The sequence below is a fragment of the Meles meles genome, chromosome 1 (genome assembly GCF_922984935.1).
Source record: "Meles meles chromosome 1, mMelMel3.1 paternal haplotype, whole genome shotgun sequence".
Taxonomy (NCBI): domain Eukaryota; kingdom Metazoa; phylum Chordata; class Mammalia; order Carnivora; family Mustelidae; genus Meles; species Meles meles.
Genome location: NC_060066.1, coordinates 159,075,651 through 159,093,769, shown reverse-complemented (window position 1 = coordinate 159,093,769; position 18,119 = coordinate 159,075,651). Strand labels below are relative to the sequence as shown.

Sequence of the window (18,119 nt, the reverse complement as noted above, 5' to 3'; positions counted from 1 at the left end):
TGAAACCAAGAGTTGGATGTTAATGGACTGAGCCACCCAGGCACCCTATACCATATCTTCTTTAACCATTCATCAGTCAGTGGACATTTGGGCTCTTTCCCTAACTTGGCTTTGTTGATAAAGCTGCTATAAACATTGGGGTGCATATATCCCTTCGAATCAATATTTTTGTATCCTTTGAGTAATTACATCGTAGTGCAATTGCTGGCATTATAAGGTAGTTCTATTTTCAGCTTTTTGAAGAACTTCCATACTGTTTTCTAGGGTGGCTGTACCAGTTTGCGTTCCCACCAACAGTGGGAGAAGGTTCCCCTTTTTCCACATTCTCAGTAATACCTGTTGTTTCCTGTGCTGTTAACTTTAGCCATTCTGCCAGGTGAGGGGTGATAGCACATGGTGATTTTGACTTGCACTTCCTGATGATGAGTGATGCTGAGCATCTTTTCATGTGTCTTATACCCTTCTGGATATCTTCTTTGGAAAAATGTCCATCCATGTCTTCTGCCCATTTTTTAATTGGATTATTTGTTGTTTTGGCTGTTGAGTTTTAGAAGTTCTTTATAGTTCTTCTGTAGACGTTCTATGGAACTTCTTTATAAGTTTTTTGGATACTAATTCTTTATCAGCTATGTCATTTGCAAATATCTTCTCCCATTCTGTAGGCTCTCTTTTGGCTTTGTTGATTATTTCCTTCATTGTGCCGAAACTTGTTATTTTGATGAAGTCCCAATAGTATATTTTTGCTTTTGTTTCCTTTGCCTCTGGAGACATGTCTAATAAGAAATTGCTACAGCCAAAGTCAAAGTGTTTGCTGCCTGTGTTCTCCTCTAAGATTTTCATGGTTTTAGATCTCACATTTAGGTCTTTCATCCATTTTGAGTTTATTTTTTGTATGGTCCAAGAAAGTGGTCTAGTTTCATTCTTCTGCATGTGACTGTCCTGTTTTCCCAACACCATTTGTTGAGGAGACTGTCTTTTTCTCATTGGATATTCTTTTCTGTTTTGTTGAAGATTAGTTGACCACATAGTTGTGGGTCCTTTTCTGGGTTTTCTATTCTGTTCCATTGACTTATGTCTGCTTTTGTGCCAACCATTGTCTTGATGATGACAGCTTTATAATATAACTTGAAGTCTAGCATTATGATTCCTCCAGTTTTTTTTTTTTTTCTCTTTCAAGATTGCTTTGACTATTCGGGGTCTTTTGTTGTTCCATAAATATTTTAGGATTGTTTGTTCTAGTTCTGTGAAAAATGCTAGTGGTATTTTTATACAGATTGTATCAAATGGGTATATTGCTTTGGATAATATAGACACAAAACAATATTTGTTCTTCCCATCCATGATCATGGAATGTTTTTCCATTTCTTTGTGTCCTCTTCAATTTCTTTCATAAGTGTTCTATAGTTTCCAGAGTACAGATCTTTTAACTCTTTGATTAGGCTTGTTCCTAGGTATCTTATGGGTTTTAGTGCAATTGTAAATGTGATTGATCCCTTGATTTCTCTTTTTGCTGCTTCATTATTGTTGTATAGTAATGCAACACATTTCTGTACATTGATTTTTATATCCTGCAACTTTTCTGAATTCATATATCAGATTTATCCATTTTTTTGGTGAAGTCTTTTGGGTTTTCTACATAGAATATCATGTTGTCTGTGAATAGTAAAGTTTTGACTTCTTTATTGCTGATTTGGATGGTTTTTATTTCTTTTTGTTGTCTGATTGCTGAGGCTAGAACCTCCAGTACTATGTTAAATAACAATCATGAGAATGGACATCCCTGTCTTGTTCCTGACCATAAAGAAGCAGCTCTCAATTTCTCACCACTAAGGATGATATTAGCTGTGAGTCTTTCATTTATGGCCTTTATGATGTTGAGGTATGTTCGCTCTATCCCTACTTTGTTGAAGGGTTTTTGCCACATTAATAAAAGAAAGGGTAAGAATCATATGATCCTCTCAATAGATTCAGAAAAAGTGTTTGATAAAATACAGCATCAAATTAATTTTTTTAATTGTACCAGATAAAATTGTACTTGTGGTTTTAAAATTATGGATAAAAGATACAGACCAAGCTTTAAGAAACTTCCTCTCTGAATCATCAAATCAGATTTAATAGAAAGGAACCAAGAAGAGTATTAAGAGAATAACATATCAGTTAGAAAATCAATGCAACTTAAATGTTTCAGGTTTATTGGAATGAAGATAGCATAAAATACCCCTCCCCCCCAAAGCAGAAATAGTGTTAATAGAATGTTGATTTGTGAAAGTTGTTCATGAGACTCTTAGTTCTGTGGAGACAGGGATGGTGTGTCTGTTCTATCTGCATCACCAATGCTAAGCCCAGTGCCTGACACATGGAGATGTTTGGTAAATGCCTACTCATTTAATGAATTAATTAATGAGCAGCAGAAGATATCTGCATTAAAAAAAATAGAAACACTTCAGTTTGTTTGTTTTTTTAATCTATCACTGATGCTAAAATGGAAAAGAAAATCATTAAATTGATAGCATGTTAAAACCAGTGGTATATTTACGGATTCATGTTCCTTGGAGTTTACTGATGAACTCATTAACATCTAAAACTGATTAATATCTAAAACATCTGAAAACATGAGGCTGTTTTTATATGTAGAATGACTAATTGTTTCTATGAAGTAAAAGTTCCAAAAGCAAGGAATGTATTCTAGTCCCTTTGGAAGATTCTCTGGTTTTATTAAAGAAAAATATTTAATCAGAGCATGCTTTTTGAAAAAGTTGGCTTAATTTGTTTTCAAATTGATACACAGAGGGTATCCATATTTAAAGATTCTAAAATGGGGGCACCAGGGTGTGTCAGTCTGTTAAGTGTCCGGCTCAACTTTGGCTCAGATCATAATTCAAGGTCATGAGATCAAGCCCAGCAATGGGCTTGGCGTGGGGCTCCATGCTGGCCATGGAGTCTGCTTGATTTTCCCTCTCTCTCCTTCTCTGTCTGACCCCCCTACCTCTCTTAAAAAAGAAGAAAATGTTCTAAAAGGTTCTAAAATGACATTTGTTTATTCTTTCTTTTGTCTACAAAAGTCAGTGTCGTACAGGCCAAAAGAAAGAGTACATTTTATATGTTTTAACTGTTTCAACTAATGCTGTGTCCATATGGTACAAAGTGCAGAAAGTCTTGCTCCAATTTCTGTTTTTAAATTAATTTACATTTTTTATAACAAATGCCCTAAAACCAGGCATTGGGTTGCTTTACTTCATGTGAGTTTAAACATCCTGCCATCAAGACTAAATCTAAATACTCTTCTTAATTTTAAATGTGAAAATATATGTGACTTGTTGTGTCATTCGACTGCATGCCTGAAGAGTGACTAATGTTACCTATGTGTTCATGGGTCATCACACACCATGTTTAATCAAGAACATATTTTCACTTCTGGTATTTGACATGTCACATGCCTATCAGTTTATTGTCAGGCAAGATAGAACACATCATTAAGGGTGTCAGTTCTTATTGCTCTCTTATGGAGCTAAACTCTGCAGATGACAGTAAATATGACAGCTTTTGTGATCAGCAACATTTTTGCTGGCATCCTGTTATTAATAATACTCTGGCTAGACTGTATTACCAAGGATAATCCATGGTGGAACAAAGCTCCCGCATCATTGGTCACAAAATGATTTTTAAGTCTCAGAAAAGGCTTTTTGTTGTTTTTCAAGGTTTTTTTTTTCCCCTTCAGGAAGCAATTAACTAAACTGGTTATAAAGTAATTGGGAAGGGGAAGAAGGGAAAAGTGTCTATTGAAAGCTCACTTTTAAATTCTTGACTCAAAGGCTATATTTACCAATTTTTAAGGAACACAGTGCATACTGAAGGGTATTAAGACTGAGTATGAAAGAAAGGTGAACTTAAAAATTATAAATAATGCAAAAATGATTTTCAGATATATAATTATAGCACTTGGGACACTTATTATTGAGATGAATATTCTGATGATATGTGGAACGTAGACAGTATTCCGGGCATAGTATAATACATGCTTAATAGCCATAATGACCTTTATGTTCAAAAAAAGATCAGTAACAGTCAGGAAAGGATGAGCAGTTTTATGACTAGCATTATCCAGACATTTTTTTTTCTTCTAGGATCAATTGCAATGTTTATTACATAGATGTAATTTATATTTCTGGTGTTATATATTATGTACACCATTGAATAAAGTTCACTAGATGACCTATTCCCTGGTTTACTGATCCTCCTTCATAGAATACAGTCTTTAATTACTTAATGCTTTTTAGTTCTTGTGAAACCCGAGAAGATTCTGGAGAGAAAACACCAAAACTTTGAAATACAGAAGGCTTCAAATTCGCAAACCACAGTTTATTTTTACCTTGTCCTGATTTATTTTTTTCTTGGAAAAAAAGATTTTATTTTTTGGAAAATCTCACAAAAACATTCTCTCATGACATCATTTTTAAAGATTACACATGGTTAAAAGCTGAAAATTTACTATTTCTAATTGTTTAATGCTTCAAGACAAAAACAAATAAATCTTATTTCCCTTTGTTTTATAAAATTGGTACTCTATTTTTAGATTTACAATTTCAAGTCTAGGTGTTTTAGAAAAATTTTAAATGGGACTATGAGAATTGAAATTACTTTTTAATCTTAAAGTGCACTTGTTACCTTATTTACCCAAGGATGCCATACTTTTAGAGTCTTTTATGATAGCACACAAGTTACATATTTACGTATCTATGTTAAGAATAACTTGAAATCTGATATATGGAAACTATTAAACAGATTATATAATTGTTGCTTCAAATTCTCAAAATTGTGTAAATGTGTGAATGTATACATATGTACTATATATATAATGCATATGTTAACATACATTAACTTAATTGTGAGCCTTGTTTTTTAATTAACAGCAATGATTTATCATAAAATGCTATGAACACAAAAGTATAGATAGAGGTTATCATGCACCTGATTAAATCACTTATGTTTACCAAAATGTCTTCCAATTCTTCTTAAACTTGAAAAAGTAGTGTTTGGTCAGTGGTCTTATTTAAAGGTATTCTTGGTTAAAAGATACATAAATAAATTAATTAAACCCCTTTAAGAATCTTGTATCAGAATTAGTGAGCTTCCTTAAAACAGGCTAAAAAAATTTGTAGCCTATGCTTTTCCTTTGTTGCCTCTTTTCCAGGAAGCAAAAAGTTACATTAATTCTAGTCTCTTAATAGGTCTTTTCTTTCTTTTCTTTTCCTTTTTATGATTTCTATTTTTTTTTACTCTTTTGTCAAAAGAAAAATCAGTCAAGGAATAATTTTCTTCCAATAAACAAACATCTATAATGGCTAGAACCTTATTTATACTTGAAAATTTAGGAAACTTTTATAAGTAAACATACATTAATATTTTAAAGGCAAAAAAGAGAATAAAATACATTTTAGGAAGCATTTGAAAGCTATTTTGGAAATTGTAGACTTACTATATCGAATAAATTACCATAATTTTGGCTTTGGGCAACTTTAATTTCTCTCTGTCTCTATTTTCTCATCCATAGAATAGGAAATATAGTACTGCTTCATAGTGCTTCTGTTATTGTGAGTTTTAATGTTATAAGAAGACTTTTCTGCACAGTTGGGACTACTTATGGCTATATGTAATTGTAAATTAATTTTTATTTTATGAGTTAAATTTTTTACATTTAAGTCTAGTTTCTCAGTAATTTTTTTTTATTTTCATTTTATTTATTTTTTTCAGTGTAACAGTATTCATTCTTTTTGCACAACACCCAGTTCTCCATGCAAAACGTGCCCTCCCCATTACCCACCACCTGTTCCCCCAACCTCCCACCCCTGACCCTTCAGTAATTTTTTTTAAAGCTAAATATCCAAATCTTATTCTGTATATAAATCTGGTGCTTTCCAACAATCACTTTAAAACTTTATTATTTAGTGGGTGCCTGGGTGGCTCGGTCAGTTAAGCATCCCTTGATTTCAGCTCCTGTCATGATCTCAGGGTGGTAAAATTGAACCCCAAGTCGGGCTTCCCACTCAGCAGGGAGTCTGTTTGAGATTCTCTCTCTGCCTCTCCCTCTGCCTCTTCCCCTGTGCATACCCATTCACGCCCCCTCCTCAAGTAAATAAATAAATCTTTTAAAAAAAAACTTAATTATTTAAAATCTGTTAAATTTTAAAAATATTTTTTCTTTTTTAAATTTATTTATTTTTTCAGCGTAACAGTATTCAAAATTTTAAAATTTTTTTATTTTCTTCATAAATCTAATACATTTTATCTTCTTTATCAAGTTCTTCAAGCCCTGTTATAACAAGCAAAACCTCCCTAGACACTTAAACCACTCTTGCAAATCTAATTGATTAAATGTATAAATATGGTATATTTCAAGTTTAGGCATCACAATACTATTGTTAACCAATTAAATAAAATTCCCTTACCAATTTCAGATAAACATCTGTATGGGCAGAAAACTTTCCCTATCTTCCCTTTCATGTGCTCTGTTTGGCCTAATAATTAAACTGACACAGATTAACAAAAAACAATTAATTTTGTAGACGAAAGAATAAACAAAGAAAGAATAAATTTGTGAAGAATTGACAAAGAGGTTTGGGCTTAGAGTAGTAAATTATTGAAAAGGTAATAATATTTGTCTGCACTGCCTTCTCAGTCCCATAATTCTCTATCTCTGCTGATAAAGATGCCTTCTACTCTCCTGGTGCAGGGAAGGTACTTTTCACTGAGAAATTTGTTTCCTGCTTTCAGGGGACAAAGGCCATTTTTGTATCAGCTGTTTCTGAAGTAATTTTAATTCGAAATAATCAATATGCCAAAGTGGCATATTTTGGGGTTGCTTATTCTGCTCCCCTTCACATTACAACTCATTTCTCATTTCATTCGGAATCACACATTCTTATGCCCTCATATGTCAATTTTTTTGAATATTATAAACACATTTAGTATCATTTATAAATTTTTCTACAGTTAAACTCAAAATTATGAATGTAAAGTGGTTTTCTTCATGCTCTTAATTTAAAAAAATTTTTTAAATGTTTTAATTTTTTATTAACATTCAATGTATTATTAGCCCCAGAGGTACAGGTCTGTGAATAGCCAGGTTTACACACTTCACATTATTCACCATAGCACATATCCTTCCCAATGTCCATGCATGATCTTAATTTTTAATTTGTAAATTTCCCCAGAATTAGAAAGACACTTATACTTACTTCTTAGACAGCTTTACTATTACAGTAGTAACCCCAAACCTTAGCATTTTCAACAGCAAAATTTATTTTTTGCTATTATTACATGTTGGCTACATATTGGCTACATATTGGGTTTCTGCTCTGCATTCTCTCTGTTCCAGAATCTAGAAAGAAAATGGAGCTTATAGCTAGGGTTTGCCACAGACAGAAATAGTACTAGTAGCAGCAGAGGCTGATGTAAAACTTTCCCTTGGCTTATATTCCATTTGCCAAAGTAAGTCACATGACCTCTGTTAACATTGGGACAGGAGCTACGATCCTCCTAAAGAAGAGACACCTATAGGATCCTGATAGCATGGGAAAATGCTTCAAATATTTTGATCAAACGATGCATTCTACAACATCTTTTCTCCAAAAAAAAAAAAAAAAAAGGCATTTTGGGGCGCCTAGGTGGCTCAGTGGGTTAAAGTCTCTGCTTTCGGCTCAGGTCATGATCCCAGTGTCCTGGGATGGAGCCCCACATTGGGCTCTCTACTCAGCGGGGAGCCTGCTTCCTCCTCTCTCTCTATCTGCCTCTCTGCCTACTTGTGATCTCTGTCGGTCAAATAAATAAATAAAATATTTTTAAAAAGTCATTTTATTACCTAATTATTTCTTACATGAATTTTTACCCTAGTACTCAGTTGCTTCTTTACTCAATGCTAGATTCTTTTCTTGCTTTTGTCAGGCCTTACCGTGATATTGAAGACCTTGTCCTGAGGCTTAAATGAGATAATGCAAATGAAAGCATCTCTACATCCTTAGCAGATATAAGTAAGGAATACATTAGGGTTTTTTTGGTAGTGGTTCTGTTATTTTTAAACTTCGCCCTTCCTGGTTCCATTTTGCTTGTATAGTTGTGTGATTTTTGTTCAGGCCCAACTATCTAAAGCAAAATCACTTACCTATGCATGGTTAAGAGGAATTTTGCTGTTTGATAGAACTCAGTTACTTTGAGTCCAAGTTATTTTGCTTTGGGGACAGTCTTGCATTACACCATCATTCTGATGTAAAAAATAAAATAAAAACCTGGACAAGTCACACCCTCCTCTGACTGCTCTATTTCATTCATTTAGCCTTCTACATTGGACATTTTGGAGACCAGATGACACTGTTTTCTCATATTGAAATAGTTATTGACAATAAACAATCTGGAAGTCCTTTTAACATACGGTTTTAAGCAACACTTCATTCATCCCATAATATATTTGTGCACAAGTTTTTTAAGGCACAAGAATAATCTAAGTAGCCAGGTTATTGAAGGAATTGAAAGTTAGGCAGAGGAATTTAAATTTAATGATGTAGCAAATAGGAATTAATTGAGTTTTCTGAGGCAGCAAGTAGAAAAACAGCACGATGTCATTATCACAGTGTGGTTAGGAGTATGGGATTTTATGTCAGACCCTCCTGGATTAGAATACTGTCACCACCAATATGGCCTTTGGGTTCCCATTCAGTAATGAAAGTCACACCACCTACTTCATAGAGCTGTCATTAAATAATTGATTCAACAGATACTGGGTTCCTCCTTTGTACTAGATGTTGAAAAAACCAACTCAGTTATTGACCTCATTGTGCTCAGTCTAGGAACAAATGTGGAAATACGTAAGGAAAGAAGCAAATTAATAGTAAAGAATTGTGATACAGGCTCAAGAGGAAAGGAACAAGGGACACAGAATTGGGGTTTATGTCTTCAAATTAATTGATCAGAAAAAGTCTCTTTGAAATGGTGAAATATCACCATTAAGGAATAAATAAGAAAAGGATTGTGTAGCTGTTGGGGGCCCATCCACATTCTACTGTGTGCCCACGGCATCTAAGTACAAGCAGTGTTGAATCCTCTTGAGAACATTCTTTCAGCTGATGTTCAGTGCAGCCTCAATGTTAACTCCTCCAGGTGTAGCTGCAGTCACTGATAGGTGGGAGTGGACGAATAAATAGCCCACCTTCCTCACCCCTCCCCCCCCCGAATTATATTCCATGTAGATACAGACTCAGTTGCCCAGAATGGCAGTGGCTTCATTACTTCCTGTTTCAATTCTTTGCTCTTATACTGGTGTTCCATTGGATTGCCTCCCAAATAAAGCATTTATTCTCAAATCTATGTTTTAGGCAGAATCTACTGCAGGGGAAACCAACCTGCAAGAAGTATCATCTCTAACCACCTAGGATGATATCCACAATATAATATGCACTCAGTAAATGTTAGTTCCCCTCTTCCACACCCTTGCTCCCCCAACTCAAGCATGCATGATGAATTGTTTTAGAAAGTTATCTCTAGACTATACTACAGCTTTGGAAGTAACTAAAATCGGAGTCCTAGAGACCAGTGAGGAAGCAGACAACCACTTTAGTACTGACAAAAAGCAATAAAACCCAGACAAGCCAATGTGAAATTTAGTTACAGTGGCCTGTTTATATTCTTTTGTATCCTTCACTGCACATTATATACTCTGTTGGACTATGTCGTTCAATGGAATATTAAAAGAGAGTAGAAGTGCCATAAAGATACCACCGGGGAAGGAAAATTATATACACTATTCCACCAATAAAAGTAGACTAAGAGATCAGCAAAATGTTCTATGAAACTGGTCAGACTGCAAGGGCTCCTCCTCCTATCTGTCACACCAGACCCACAGGTAGTAGTACTGGGGAAATTTGAAAGGGTCTCTGATCTGCAGCAGCACTCTCAAAGCTGCTAATAGATAGTTGACCCTTGAACAATGTGGGAATCAGGGGCACCAACCACCTTATCCCCATAGAGTTAAAAATCTGCATTTGGGGCACCTGGGTGACTCAGTCAGTTAAGTATCTGACTTCAGCTCAGGTCATGATCTCCAGGTCCTGGGATCAAGTCCCACATTGGGCTTCCTGCTCAGCAGGGATTCTGCTTCTCTCCCTGAGCGCCGCACCCCCCGCCCCCTGCTCATTCTCTCTCTCTCAAATAAATAAATAAGATTTTAAAAAATCTACATATAACTTCTGACTTCTCAAAAACATAACTACTGTAGCCTCCTATTGAATGGAAGCCTCACCAATAATGTAAATATTTGATTAATACATATTTTGTATATGTATTATGTATTTTATTCTCACAATAAAGGGAAATATTATTAGAAAAATCATAAGAAAGAAAACACATTTACAGTACTATACTGTTAAAAAGCCTCATATAAATGGACCCACACAGTTTCAATCCATGTTGTTCAACAGTGCATATAATGCATAAAATTAAAGTAAAACAAATATGCTTGCCATATAAGTACATTTTCAAGTGAAGCATTCCTTGTGCTCTCTTCTAACTCGTTTTCCACTTTTAAGTTAAGCTTAAGCAGGTAATCTGAAGATTCTATTGGCTCTTGAAATTTTTAAAAAAATTATTTCCTACCAGAGCATACAAGGTCTGATCTGTCACGTCCTTCTGTCTTAATCTATCGTTGGGTTACTCTTTTCCATGCTGTTTAGGCTTAGCCATACTGAACATTATTTAGTTTCTCCGGGTACACTATATGTCTTAGTGCCCTTTTGAATGTCGACCTTTGTTCCTCAAATTTAATTATCAGCTGTTTACATACACAGGTCTTTCTTATTCCTTAGGTGTCTGCTTACATGTTACCTTCTCTGTGAGGCCTTTCTTGACCCCCTTATCTGAGATGTATCACTTAGCTATTACTACAATAATGCTGCAAAACAGACAGCAACAAAAATCTCAATGGCCTACAGTAATGAGCATTTATGTAACCCAAATGTCTGGGGCTTGGTTGGGAATCTGTCAAGTCAGGCTGTGCTTTCCTGGGTGGCTCTGCTGATTTCATTTGGTTTTGTTCATGTCTGGAGGTCAGATGGAAGTCAGCTGATCTATGATGCCTCTGCTATAATAGCTCTGCTCTGATCTCTCATTTTACTCCTAGAACCAGTGGGCTAATCTGGACATGTTCAATCCATAGTTCTTAAACATGGCAGGGCTCTAATAGTATGGTCAGAAACACACAGGCCTTTTAAGGTCTAGGATCAGAACTGGTCCACCATTACTTGGCCCCTGTTCTGTTGGCCAGAGCAAGTCACAGAGCCAAACCCAACATCAGTGGTATATGCCTCCCATGAAAATACTGTGGGAATACTTCTGAATATTTATGATCCAATATACTGCAAAAGGTCTCCTTTGTTATTCTGATTCAAAATACTCAGTTTATTGCTTTCCAAGCAATTTCGTTTTTTTGTCTTCAATTATCCTTGTGTCTGTCTCACCCATGAAATTTTATATTAGACAAGAAAGAAAGAACAGACTAGATGGCAGTAACAAATTAAACCTCAAATGTAAGCAGTTCCATACTTGTCTATTCCTTCCCCTCCCTGGAGAGTTTAAGGGATTTAGAGAGGAGAGTAAATATAAAAAGAACACAAAAGGCTTATAGTGATTCATGAAGCTCTGCCATTTTTTCTGTCTTTTTACCAGACTTTAAAGTAAAATATGTGCATGGAAGAAACTTAAAGAATCCTGATTTTGTTCATTGAAATTCAATTAAAATTGAATAAAATGTGTAAAATCATTAGGGCATCTAAGGCACTGACTGATCACTGAGTCAGAAGGCTTCCCCAAACTTACACAGTGTGCTGACTGCTCCCCCACCCTGGTTCCTGTAGTAAAATGTGCACACATCTGTCATATCCTGTCTCAGATTATACTTAAATCTGCTTTTGATCTCTGCCCTTCAGTGATAAACTCTTTTGGAGTTTATTCGTAATTTATCTGAGAGGCTATACAGGCAGCATCTGGAAAGCCTTAGTCTCATATTGGGAATTCTGTTTTGCTCTCTAGTTTCTGAAATATCTTCATATCTGGACTTTCAAGCTCTTTCAAGCTCTTTAAAGCTTTCAAGCTTTAAAGCCAAATGACTTACATTGCCACTACTAAGACATCCTTTGCTTTACTCAGATCTCAAAAATCTAGTGTTGGGGGTATAGTCTCACATTTTCTGGAAAGCCCTCCCACTCTAATTCTTATAGATCAATACCTGTAGGATGTGACAACAAATTCTAATGAATTTTCTGAAGATACTGGTGACCTTCAAAATATCCTCACTTGCTAAGGATGGCTCTGGTGAAATTGCCCCTAAGATAATGAAGAGACTATGGCTATTTAAAATTTCTTTCAACCTTGTAATTCAACCTGACTACGTTCCCTGCTATAATTCTTGCCTGGATTAATATTATCAAGTTTCTTTGATATGCAGCATCTATACATCATTAGCTCTGAGAACATTATTGGCATTAAACAGTCCATGACTATTAGTAATCACATCACAGAAACACTATTTCAGAGACTGCTTGACATTTCAAGCCCTTTAAACTTTTCATTTATTCAGTCGTAGTTGGAAACTTAAGTCTAAAATTTTAGTGTTATCAGGAATACACACTGTGCCCTTTGGATGTGAAAGGTTAATTTTAATGAACATTTAAACACATTAGGCAATCTCATTTAAATATAATTGAAATTTAAAGCTTGGAGTTGTGGTGCTTGGCATCGAAATCTGGCTTATTTATTATGTTGTCATAGCCCAAGTGCTGTACCAACACTTGTTAAATATTAGAGCATCTACAGACTGACAGACACTGGTTAGAAGCCTGACGGAACAAGGACTTGCCCCCTGGGAGGCCATGTTTTAAGTAGTAATTTATACCTTAAAGACTGTTGATGTGCACTTTCTACTTTTGAGTAGCAGATGGAAGAGGCAGGTCAAGCTAGGATTAAATGCAGCTCAGGCCATCAAAAGATATGGAAAGTTTGGGAAGAAAAGGGTTGTAATAGGAGCTCTAGCTAGTGAGAATTAACATCTATTTAATGCATAACATGATTTTTTTGGGTCATCATTTACATACAACTTAGGTACCAAGTGAGGAAGTAATATTTCAAGACTGTTGACTAAAAAACTGGAAACCAGAAATACCATAAAATAAGTGTAGCCCAAAGCAAGAAAACTTTCAAAAGACTTGCACACAATGCTTCTATATATAAGTTCTCCCACTAAGGCTTTTAAAATGGACTTTAACCTGGGGCCTTAGGCACTTAGCCAAGCTTACCCTGGACCAAAAGGAACAGTGATAATTTTGAAAAAACAAACAAACAAACAAAAAAAAAACAAAAAAACTCTTGAAAATTATTTTTCTTTTAAGCATCTTATTTTAAATTATTAACTAAAAGCTTATCTTCAAGGCTGCTATGCTGATCTCTGTTACAGCCAAAAGGTTTTTTTCCCCTTCAACACTGGCCTTAAAAATGTGGTCTTACCTGTAAATATGTACATTAGGTCTCTTGTAAAAGATAAATAAACTGTTTAAAAGAGTGTGTGTCCTCCTAACATTATTTCCCTTCCCTGATGAGTGTTTGTCCACTAGCCAAGGCAAGGCCCAATTCCAGTGATTTGCAAATAATAAAAGCAAGTCTATTCATTCTTAAAATAATATAACTATATATTATACTATAATAATATTATTATAATATACTAATATAACTATTAAAATAGTATAGTACAGTATACTATACATAGTATAATATCATATAGTGTAATAATATAACTACAATAATAATATTAATACTTCAGACATATTTCATTTTATAAAGTAGCAACGAGAACAGAAAACAAGAATATAATAATTTGTTTTTAAGTATATCACTTTTTTGGGCAGTGGAATAATATATGTTAGGCTTATAATTTTACTTGTTACAATAGAACAAAATAATAGCAAAGATGTTCTCCTTAGAAGTGTGCTTAGCTGTTAAGAACTTATTTTATGGGTGCCTGTCTTGGCTGAGGTCATGATCCCAGGGTCCTGGGATCGAGCCCCACATCAGGCTTCCTGTTCAGGGAGTCTGCTTCTCCCTCTCTCTCCCCATTGTCTCCCTGCTTGTGTTCTCTTGCTCTCTCTGTCAAATAAACAAATAAAATCTTACAAGAAAGAACTTATATTATTTTTGAAGACTATTTATGAGACATTTAAGGTTAATTATTATTGCCACTTTACAGATAAAGAAGTTACAATAGATGATTCCAGTTTTCTAATCTAGACTCTAGACTATATTAAATGGTATTTAACCAGACTGTATCTTTGTATTTCTGTGAAATTCAGGATAATATATCAGGCTGTAAGCATTTCATTATGTAACCTGTAATTGTGATATGTAAATCATGTTTAATTTTAGTATAAAAGTTAAAAGACAAAAGTATTAAGACTTACTATAAAAATTATTAATTCCTATTTCATTTTAATAATGCATTTGTAATCAGAAAATTACTTCTGCCTAAACACGTGGTTTGCTAAGCTTTTCTTAAGATTGTGCATTTTATACAAGTAAATAATTGCATCAATTAAATAAACATAATCTCCAGGATATTAACTGTGATTTATGTATTTTCAATTCAGTTTTTATTTTCCACAGTATCCTTTAGAGTCCTAATTTCAAGAAAAGATTTTTTTTTTTTTTAGTGTTACTATGTACATTTGGCTTTATTAAGCAGATTCTGAATATTTCCTTGGTCCTTTCATTCCCCTTTTTAAGTTTCTTTTTAGGAAATAGCACGAAATAATATTGATAAAGCTTTCCTGTATGATTCCTAAAACACACTAGGCTCAGCCTGACTCTATGTATCATCTAGATACTACTCTCTGTTCCACTGATAAATGGATTTTTCCTATCATCCTAGCTTACAGATTTAATAATTATACGGAGATTCTTGGGTTTTATAAATATAAAGACTTTACATTAAGTATGCAAACAAATAACTTCAAGGTGTCATTTTCTTCTTTATCCCCCATGTCAATCATGGGTTGTAATGTTACAGAGTATAAACTGCAATACTAAATCAATGTGCATATCTGCATTAATCTCACTATGGTCACTTTTTAAAAATAAATTTGATTATTACAAATGCAAATGGATATTTTAGGCTCAATTATTTTAATTGTAATATATTGAACACATTTTGTTATGAATACACACGCACATAATAAATGCCAGTGTCAAAGCACTTTGTTTTAATGATCACTGGGGATTACCAAATCAGGGTTCAAGGTATAATAGGGAGAGCATAAATTTTATTCATTCAGAATAATTAGAGGAAAGGCAAATCAGACCCGTAGGAATCTAAATTATGAAATATTTTAAAAGAAATTCTGTTTTATAATTTTTAAGAACAAGGGAAAGTAACATTTTGCATTTATTATTCAGTTATTAGGAATAAAAGAGGCAAGAGGAAAATCACTATGCAAAAAATTTTCCTTGCAGATACTGAATTGTTTGAAGGAATATTGGACAATATTATTGGACAATAATATCACCCTTCTTTTCCACATTGAGTTTATGTATTCACAGCTCAAATATTTAAAATGGTAGTGTTTGTGGAGTTATTCTGATTAGGATGTATAACCTGACAATCAGAACTACATTTGATTAAGCTCTTCACCTTCCATTCTTGCTTATTATGTTCATTTAGATGCATTTGTCAATTTGTAAGTACAGTTAATTAAAATTTTTTAAATTTTCTTTTTTTTTTTTTTAAAGGAGCCCGCTACATGAAAAAAATGCAAGTCAAAGTGGTCACAACCTAGAAGTCTGCAGAGACAGGAATAACTAGCAAGTAGATACTATGTTATTTTACTATGCTTAAGTATATAGAATTCAGTAGTGTTCTGGGAATTTTACTCTATAACTACAAAATAGTCTTGTAATTTTAAATTCATATTTAGTATTATTTGTGTTAACTATATCACATCACAAAAATAGGAAGAAAAATGGTAACTATGGATTTCAGGAAACAAATTTTCTGTCAATAATAGTGAAATGATTTTGGTCAGAAAGATGAGTTTAAATATTGTATCTTTTCTAGGACTTATACTTAGAGACCTAACTCAACAATATATTCCTTTCTAAAAAGAGTAAGACTCTCCCTATACCTGGTAACATATTAAACCACTGTAAAAATGTGTTAATTCCTCTCATAAACCATTAATAGGAATTATATTATAATCATGCTTTTAAGAAATAGAATGAAATTACATTCCCTTTAGAAGGTTACATTTCAAAATTTCAAGGCGATATCAAATGAAATCCAGACATTAAGCAGGAACTTTCCATTCATCAGTACTCACTGACATTTTCAAGAAATGAAACAGGAGGGTCAATGATAAGAACATGTAACGTTTGGATGAATGGATTTTTAAAAAGACTTAAGAATGTGAGAAGGGTAAATAAGATTATTTGAATGGCAAGAAGAATCTTTGAAAATCTCATTGTTCTGTATTAAAGTATTTGGAGTTGATTCTTTGTCCTCAAATGTATCTTGGAGATTGTAACAGAGTCAGAAAATATTCTGCAAAGAAAAATCTATAAGGAATGATGGCAGTATCCACAATCAAAATATGTTAGAAATTACCATATCTTCATATTTAAAATCTTATTGTAGTAGAAATTTCTATAATTATACACATTGTTTAAAATTGTGTTTCAACTGCTTAACAGTAAAGATTCCTAAAGAACTTTATAAGTCAAATGTAGTTTCTTCCCCTTTTTTTAAGACTTTATAAATGACAAGCCATGGATGAAAAACACCTCACATACAAACTGTATCAAATGTTTATACATTTGGAATCACACACTTTAATAAGAAGAATGCCAAACAATAACAATAAAACTCAGATAAAAAGTATGAATGAAAGCCTAATGAATCTGGTTCATAAATTTAGACTTTTTATCTTGGGATGTCATACAGTGATACCCAAGCTTATACATTAAGGTGTAAGAATTTTGGAATTCAAAATTCAGACTTTTAAAATAGTTTAGTTGGCCTATCCTGTATTAATGGAGAGAAAAATCTAAAAATGTCTTTAGAAACACCTTGGTAAGAATCAGCATCAGCATCAATTTTAGCTCAGAAGGAAATGGAGAAGACCATAATTTGAAAGGTATTGAAAAACGTAAAAGAAGAATTATTTTAAAAAGGAAAAACATGTTGAGAGAGTCTGGTGGTGGGAGCCCAGGAGACTGATGCTTGCAGTCATGCATCTGGGGAACTGAGGACTCAAACTAAAGTGATGGCAGTACGGGCAGGACTTTGATTTGAAACCAACATCCTCTTCGCTAGATTCTACAGGAACTTTGGATGAGTAGTGGCCCCATTATTTGAGATCTGGAACATTAAGAGAAGAGCAGTTAACTTTAAGTCAATGATGTTAAAATGGTAACTTTAGTTTGGAATATGAGTTTATGTGCCTTGAAGAGAGCAAAAGGTTGAGGATAGCAGGGTTGGTGGAAATACAGAACTGGAGTTAGGACTAGAAGATTTCTCTGAATAGACATAGTGGTTGAGGCCACCAGGATTACACCAGGCAGAAAACATGTACAGAATAGAAGAGGAATATTACATAGGTACAATTCCTAGGACCAATATTAAATCATCAAAATTCTGTTTAGAGAATGAGAAATTAACCACAAAAATTAAGCAATAGTCAGCAGTAAAAGGAAAACTGGCTTCCAGTATTTGTTTTTTCTTGTTTTTTAAAGAAACTAAAGAAGTAGGAAGATTCATAAAGGTTGACTATGTGAAATGCTGCTGGAAAGACTGGGAGGAGGATGACTGAGGGAGAAAAAGCTTTTAGATATCTCTGTTAGTCAGTCATTGGGAGCCCTGATGGAGATAATTCAACTTTAGAGGCCAAATGAATTTGTGAATCCTTTTTCATATAGTTCCTTTTTTCTTTACCTTATCTTCTCATATATCAATCCAATAATAGAATCGTTTTTCAGATTATCTTGCATAGTTTCATATTTTTAACTCAGCTTGACTTATTCTCAGAATATTATTATAACTC

General features: G+C 33.9%; 1 protein-coding gene across 7 annotated transcripts in view; it reads left to right on the top strand.

Annotated features, from left to right (window-relative positions):
* LRRC7 (leucine rich repeat containing 7) overlaps positions 1-18,119 on the top strand; it is a 563,262-nt gene that overhangs the window by 143,703 nt on the left and 401,440 nt on the right. Inside the window, exon 2 of one of the 7 annotated variants that reach the window (XM_045998665.1) lies at positions 15,814-15,889. The exons of the other annotated variants lie outside the window; for them this stretch is intronic. Coding sequence (XP_045854621.1) covers position 15,889 — 1 coding nt within the window. The 5' untranslated portion in view covers positions 15,814-15,888. The remainder of the gene's footprint in view (positions 1-15,813; positions 15,890-18,119) is intronic. 7 annotated transcript variants of the gene reach the window in all.